The 8,638-nt window shown below is 35.5% G+C and overlaps 1 protein-coding gene across 1 annotated transcript in view; it reads right to left on the bottom strand.

Moving 5' to 3' along the window:
* Positions 1–303: 303 nt before the first annotated feature.
* The window catches only part of LOC137236779 (zinc finger protein 678), a 273,661-nt gene continuing 265,326 nt past the window's right edge, over positions 304–8,638 (bottom strand). Inside the window, exon 3 of the mRNA XM_067759766.1 lies at positions 304–3,878. Coding sequence (XP_067615867.1) covers positions 3,238–3,878 — 641 coding nt within the window. The 3' untranslated portion in view covers positions 304–3,237. The remainder of the gene's footprint in view (positions 3,879–8,638) is intronic.

Below are 8,638 nucleotides of genomic sequence, written 5' to 3'. Positions count from 1 at the left end.
AAAGCTGCGAACAAGATTGCGGAATGTTCGCGGAAATGTTCGTGTCGTGTATTTGCCGCTTAACGCAACACAAATCTGACTTCAGATATTGTCATGAAACTAATAAACGTAAAACAGCAGTAATGGCCCACTTAATAAGAAAAACCACTCTCCTAATTTTGACAACGCGACGATTCTTCAACAAGAACAAAATTATACGAAGAGATTTACATTGGAAATGCTTCACATCATAAACACACCGGCCAACATAAGAATGAACTACAAAACGGACGTCAATAATTGCGCAAGCTCATATATATATTTAATAACAAACAGGCGGACAGTGCGAAACTCCACGCCAACTACTGAATACGTGTAAAATGATGTACGTATATGGATAAATGTTAATTATGTAAATTGTTATTGTTTGTATGTTATATGTTTTTGTTTATAGTCAGCCCTGAAGACGGTTACCGTGGGTAACCGAAATATATTGGTAAAATCAAAAAGTACTTTTGGTTTTTTAATTTAAAAATCGGACCTCAAGCCAGCCAAACAACAAGGTAAAGAAGAAAGGTCGCCAACAACTCAAATATAAAACTTTTTTCTTCCGTACAGCGGACCACGCAGTGGAGGCATATTTCATGATAGTATTTGCCTACAGTTACCCCCTATAAATGCTCAGTCTATAGGAGATACCGTTTTCCTGTGCAGTCTCCTATAGTCATTCTCTAAATCAACCGCAACCACCATTCCAGCCTATATCCATCTCACCACTTAGTTTCACCACACCATTGCCAACCTTACATATAGAGCTTTTCAAATATCCCATTGGTGCAGTGCACGGACTTTTAAAAAGAGAATTTTGGTAGACGAAAAAATAAAATAGTGGTAGAAGTTGGTAGATTATGTTTTTTTTTTTTTTTCAAGAAAACCATAGCTACACTTTATATTTGTACAAAACAACTCATATTTTATTGCAAAACAAATAAAGCACATTTCACGGAAATAACACTTTAAAAAACAAGTAAAGAAAACAAACAATTTAATATAAATTTGTATATATATAGCTTATGCCTATATGATACTTGCTTTTTTCTGTATTTTGAGCTTGAAATAGTGAGGAAAATTTACCGATACGTCTCATTACAACAGCAATTTTCCAATGTACCAGTATTTTTCTGCCGCACTGGCATGTTATCGTTTACTTAAAAGTTTTTTATTTTCGTTCAAAATTATTCATTAATAACTGATGAAAATAGCGCAGAAAATATTTGCGAGTAGATGACTAATACTTTCTTTCATAAAAAAATGTATTTCTTGTATTGAATTTGTGCACAAATTTTCCAAAATAAAAACCAAATTTTTGACAAAAAAATTGTCAGAAAAAAACAAAAGAAAAATCTAGTGCCATATGGGTGTTATTAAATACAAGGAACAATATCACCTTCTACAAATTAAAATTTTTTATAAAATCTTATTAATTCAATTGGAGGCTCAAATAAAGTCCGTCCGACACAATAATCCTTTACTTATTAATATTTGATTGGAAATGCTTGACATTTTTAATCCATAACGCTTGGCGGTTTTTATGTCGTTCAATTTAGAGAACGACCTTTCTGCGGCTGCATAACTTTGAGGTAATATTGCTAAGGAGAACATTTATTCACTCAAATTTTCAAACAAATTTTCTTCTAGAATACTCTTTTCAGTTCCCAATTTTTTCCTTATCATATAGCACCAACGATCGCCATTCGTTTTTAAGAAATTCCATGGAAGTCTTGTGAAATGGAAAAGCTTTAAGTAAGGGAAAAATCGTTGTCACTTGACTAGATTGAATATTTTTTTATTTATTTAGAGAACGACCTTTCTGCGGCTGCATAACTTTGAGGTAATATTGCTAAGGAGAACATTTATTCACTCAAATTTTCAAACAAATTTTCTTCTAGAATACTCTTTTCAGTTCCCAATTTTTTCCTTATCATATAGCACTAACGATCGCCATTCGTTTTTAAGAAATTCCATGGAAGTCTTGTGAAATGGAAAAGCTTTAAGTAAGGGAAAAATCGTTGTCACTTGACTAGATTGAATATTTTTTGCACCAAAAGGTGTAATTTTTCTTCTTCGAAATTGAATCGTTTCTTAATTTCCTTACAAAGGCAAATGTTGGTAGATTTTTTGGCTCTGGTGGTAGAAGTGGTAGAAAATGAAAATGGGCTAAAAAGTTGGTAGATCTACCAATAAAGTTGTAAAGTCCGTGCACTGCATTGGTGGGACTTTTGTTCTTTTCCTTTCCTCTAACATGTCTCGCTTGTTTCCATATTTTTAGGTGTGCTGATTCAGGTGGCAAATAATTTGCTTTTGCGCGTGCTATTTTTAATTAAATACAGTGGTCTAGTGCACATTATAAAGATAAAGAAAAAGTCAACGAGGCTCTATGGTACAATTTGTACACGACAATCCGTATCTGAGCTAGCTATGGAAGAAGCCACTTCCATATGGTCGCAACGTGCATGGCCCAAAATACAAAAAGTTGAAAAAAAAAATTAGAAGTTTCCAATTTTCATGTGGTTATTATAGTTTTGTTATACACAGGAAAAAGATTTGTGTACAAGGGGATTTTACACGGATTTAGTTTTTATTCCACAGGATAGGGCAACTTTTGCGAAAAGTCTAGAACAGGGGTCGGCTGCAAGTTGCATCTCTGTCCGGATATATTTGCAGTTAAAGGTAGCAATTGTTATGTAGTTGTTGTAATGTTGTTGTACACAAGAAACAATTTTGTGTACAAGGGGATTTTGCACGGATTTAATTTTGATCTTACCCCATTGTTGGACCGGACAGGATAGTTACTATACTATGGATCCCACCCCCGGTTTCGAAAGGGCACGAGATAATTTTTCGTTTATATCTTTTGAACGAGTTAAAATTTGTATTCTCCGCCTTTGGATTGATAATACTTCCTCGATATTTCTGGGCGCGCATTAGCAGTCGACCCCTGTTCTAGACTTTTGCCCAACTTTTTATATATTCGACGTGTGGATTATTTGGTGGTGATGCGTTTCACCAATTCGGACATATCCGATTAAATTCATCAAACATATGTGCAAAAAGGTTTTATGCTATTTTGCTTTGGAATTTGTTCCGCGGTTATGCGTCAAAATAATTAATGTTTGTTATTTTCTTTCTAAAGTGCAGAGCCTTCGGCTTTGCGCTCTTTGTCATCCTGCTATCACACTAGAGCGGGACAAGGTGCCCTCAAAGCCCCACGCGGGGAACACCCACCCCTGACAAGGAAAATATATTATTTCCCATATCATCCCATAAAAATTGTTGAAGTAAATTATCAGTATTATCGCCGCCACTATCAGGTATACTCGTCTCAAATTGTGGTGAATATAACCTCATATTTTGTAACTTCTGAGTTGTTGAATTACAATCATTGCCGCATAACAACACGCCGGTATCATCAGTTGTATGCACTGGTTGAACATCTATACCCATTTTATTACAGGACTCAATGATTATATCATCAATAGTTTTGGTAAGTAGCTCTTCATCGCCATGTCCATTACAATTTCTCTCTGTGTTAGTGATAACAGTGATTTCAGCGTCAGCTGGTAAGTTTTGAGGGTCGCTCATATTTACAGTCGTGTTATCTAAAAACTCTTTGATAAAACTCTCCGATATTTCATCTGTGGTTTGTTCAGGTAAAGATTTGATGTAATTATTTTCAACCACATTTTTATTTGGAGTACATTGTGCTTCTTGGCATTTGTGTGTACGCTGTGAAACCTTATAGCGAAAGCTTTTTTGGCAGGTGTCACATCTGTAAGGCATGATTCCGGTGTGAATGCGTGTATGCACTAGGAAAGAAACTCGCTGTCGAAAGCATTTCCCTAAAGTATAATATATACAAAAGTTCATAAATATGTGAATATTTACTTAAATAGAAAAATCACTAAACGCTAATAAATTATGTAATATTGGGCGTTTGTTTGCGATAATAACAACGAAGCCTATAAAGGTAGTGTTTAAGCAAAATAATGGAAATGTCTACTAGTTTTTAGTTTTATTAATAATTTAGTTTAATTAATTGCTATAAAAACGAGAAATAAAAAGTCAAATAAAAAAATAAAAAATTAAAAAAGCTCAAATATTGCCAGTATTTGATCCAATTCTTTTCTTGGTACTATTATAACTACATATTGCTTCTAGTACGATATCATCCCTTTTTCGATAGTCCCGAACTGGTGGGAAGAAGTTGGGAACAGAGGCATACTCATAGTCGAAGCTCCTTAAAGCTGCAACAGTTTTTTTGCTGGTGGTCTATTTCTCGAATATGCATTGAATTTTTTTAATTTTTAATTTTCATTGTAAGGCGCGATAACCTCCGAAGAGATCTAAGGCCGAGCTTCTCTTCCAATTTGCGTCGTGCTCCTCTTAATTTTCCATACAAATCGGCCGGACGGGACCTACATGTTTTATGCCGACTCCGAACGGCATCTGCAAGGCAGATGAATTTTCACTGAGAGCTTTTCATGGCAGAAATACACTCGGAGCGCTTGCCAAACACTGCCGAGGGGCGACTCCGCCTAGAAAATTTTTCATCTAATTGGAAAACCTTATTTCTAACATTTCGATGTTGCTTTGCCCGGGGTGCGAACCCAGGGCATACGGTGTGGCTGGCGGAGCACGCTACCATCACACCACGGTGGCCGCCGAATATACATTGAATATGGAATATAAAAATCAAAACTGCCGATTTTATAACTGCAGAAAATCCAGCTACTAACGAACTAGTATTTATTTGGCACTTTAGGACTAGTTCCGAATCCTAAATTTGTATTACTAGCTACTGACTACCCTTCAGGGCTACTACAACCAATACGCTGCGCGTGCAAAATACTCTATCAAAGATCTTAGAATACAAAAATGTTGCATGAGCGAACAAAGCAGCGAAGCGTAACAAAATTCTATTAGGACACTTTCACCACAGCACATATTTTAATACAATTTTTAACATATGTAATTTAAGCACACAAAGTACACTGATTGGAGTTTCGAAGAGTTATGTACAACATAAAAATACAGACGGCGGTCGCTTAGGTCATTCTGTTGTAGTGAAAGTGTCCTACAACAATTTTGAAAAGCTTGCCTCACACTATATCTCGCGCATGCAATATCTTTGTATTTTAATGCCTTTGACTCTATTTGGTACCTAGGCCTTGTGGTACACTGCTTAATCATCATTTATCATATTCACAAAGCTCACCAAGCATATCGCAAGGTGAAGTTTTTCGATATAAAAACAGTAAAAAACTGCCTCATTCTGTTTGACGATATCGTCTCCAAAACAATCATCGTTCGTATGTTCGTATTATGAATTGCAATACGATAGACAAAACGATAACAGCTGACTGTAACGTGACGAGCGTGCTCGATTAGTATTCTGTATCACGAAAAGGTGCTACCAATTCGAAAACAAAGTATCAAAAACAAACAACAGGTATTCACCTATCGTTTTGGTTGGAAATGAGCGACACAAACAGAAAAAGTGAGTATTATTAATTAATTGGTTATTATTGTATAAAAAAACTTGTATTTTATCTTAGAAGATGCAAAAAAGACCACAAGCGCCCAATTTCTCGTGCTTGTTCATGAGCTGGAAGCAAATGTGGATCTGGCCAGAGGAGCACCGGTATATAGCGCAAATAATAGAGCAATAGCTTGAAACGTTTTTATTATATTTATATCACTATATTTATTTCACTAACAACTTTATTTTTATTTCACTTATTTTGTAAACTTTATGGACGTGCACAAAAACAAAACATATGTGCACAGAGTTGCAAGTTTGACACTTGATATCGTGTAGTTGACGAACGACGTAAAGCTACACGATAAACGGCAACGTAAGATTCAGAATACCATGAGCACACGATATCGTCCAAGCAGGTATCATTCGTTGAGCGTAACGTTCGCCAAACAGAATGAGGCTGTTAATAACGAAATCGTTACAAGACAAGCTATAAAAATCGCTAATATAACGAAAAGATACAGAGACTGGGGCCGAATCATAACATATGTCCGTGATCGAATCCCGTTTTTTAAATCACAATGGCTCCGAAATGGTGTATCAGATTAATGAAATATGTGATTTAGGGACAACGCGTACTCACTAGATCCATAATATATTATAAATTTTTTCAAATAGTTGGATAGCCAATTTTTTATCGCTTTAGTGAAAATAGTTTTCGATCCGTGCTGGTATGTTACGATTCCAACGCTGGCTACAGGATCATTTACAATTGTTTTTAATTTTCGTATCTAGCACTTGCAAATCCATAATAGTAATGTAATTACGTGTAATAAATATGATGTAAATTTTGTGCTAGTCCCTGTGATAGCTGCTTGGGGAAGCTCGCTTGGACAGCATGAAGGTCCGTTGTGATACCACATCAAATAACGGTGACGTAGATATAGCTACTTATAGAATCGTTTCGTAGGAACGATATAGTTTCGAATGAGACCGATCTTAACCTTGGATAAATTCTCCGGAGGTCGAAGTCAGTTGGGACCGAAATACTTTCGCCTAGTTCTGGCAAAAGCTAGTCAAGCATAAAGTGACTCCATGATTCCACCTCATCATCTTCCATACAGCTGCAGCAGGGTTGGATATCCAGTATATTGAGACGTAGCGCTGGTAGTATATTGAGACGTAGCCCTGGCAAAACCCCAAAGACCATTGATAGATTAGGTTTAGTGAACCCAATTGTTTTGGCGTGGTTGCGAACATACTTTGTTAGTTTTCACGAAATGTATGTAGGAAGTCTACCTTAAGGGCCTGGAAAAGTTGAAATAGTCATAAACATATTTTTACTAACAATATCAATTGTCATCCGTTATTGGTGCCTTAATCTAAAATATGTGACAATTTCATAAGAAAAAAGACAATACAAAAAACTTACGGTCAAATCCCACAAATAATAACTATCTTAGTCAGAACGTATCCAAAACAAAAAATAACATATAAAAAAGTTAATTAAATCACCAAATTAAAGGGCTAATTAAACTTCCTTATCCCTAACGCCATAGTTGTAACCATACCCATATCCATAACCATCTCCAATGTGATCGATTAATGATGCCTTAACCTAAAAATCGTGAACATTTCATAAAAATGAAGAAAACACAAAATTACAAACATATTCCACAAAAAATAAGTCTCTTAGTTATAACGTATCCAAAACAATGAATAAAATCTACAAAAAGTTATTAAATTCACCAACTCAAATATTTTTAGGTTATGGGTATGGCGAGAAACCAAAAAACGAATTGGTTGGCTATGGTATGGTTATAGCGTTAGCGTTATGGTATGGCACCATTGACCAATTCCATTCATTTCCATAAGGTTGGTTAGACCAGCTATAAGATATGGATATATCAACTTTGCCAGGGCTTTTAAGTCTACCTTTCGATAAAACAGTACAATTAAATGCAACCCTATATATAAATCCAAAACTGGACATAACCCCAACTCGACGAACGAACGAACGGCAGCCAACAGTGGACATTTGTAATTTGAACACGACACCAACACTTTAACCGCTCTGCACATATACATACATTCGCTAAAACATCAAAAATAAGTTTTTATATTGTTACGAATATTAGTAAAACTAAGGAGTGCTGCCATCTCCAGGCCGATGCTAAGCAGTGACGTGAATTCACATCAATAATTCAATCATTTTGTATCTACATAAACGAATCAATAATTGCGTCTACACATATGTACACATTCCGAAGAGCAACATTTACATACAAGGCAGCGAGAGATGAGATGTCACACACAGATGAATTTACTTATGTGTATGCGGGAGACTGTAAACTACAAACTCACATATGTACATCTGAGAAGCGCTAAAAAGTAGACAATTGTAAACAAGTAGAAACTATATGAGAACTATACACACACGAATATAGTTGGTGAGTTCTGGAAATGGAAGAGCCTAGAAGTATGCAACGTAAACTATAAAAGCGGGGCAGGCGAGTAAGAAGTAATTCAGTTTGATTTGAGATTTGGATTAAGCGCTATCTAGCGAGCTATAGCAGTATTATTTTGAATATTAGAGTTTCATTTGAGCTGTCAATCAGTTTGGTTATTAAGCAAGCTATTCGTTGCAAAGTATAAGTGTTATTGTGAAGTACTTGAATAAAGGCCATTTTTCCATTGTTCAATATTGGAGTTATTTATTCAACAGTTTAGTGATTCGAACTTAGCAGAGGATTGCAAATAAGAGGATTTGCATTAAATTCGTAACAATATATTAAACTAATAGTTATTAATTATTAAATACTCTAACAAAATAAATTTATAAACATAAAAAACGCAGTGTGGGTTCATTATTTCCTGCAAGTGGTGTCAGAAGTGCGACGTTCCCATTCGGCAAAATTGCACAGAAATTTGTATATGTGTGCGAGCGTGATTTTAAAGCTGTCTAAATTTAATAGCAGCTACAATGCAAAATTGGATTCGAAGAAAAATGGCGACCAATTTTTTGTAACCGTGTTGTCAGCATGATTTTTAAGCTGTCTTAAACCCAAAACATAAGAGCAGAATTGCTGCGAAGCTAAATTTTGAATACGCTGCATTTCC

Source organism: Eurosta solidaginis, chromosome 1, assembly GCF_040869045.1.
Source record: "Eurosta solidaginis isolate ZX-2024a chromosome 1, ASM4086904v1, whole genome shotgun sequence".
In the NCBI taxonomy this organism is placed as follows: Eukaryota; Metazoa; Arthropoda; class Insecta; order Diptera; family Tephritidae; genus Eurosta; species Eurosta solidaginis.
This window is presented reverse-complemented; position numbering and strand designations above follow the sequence as displayed.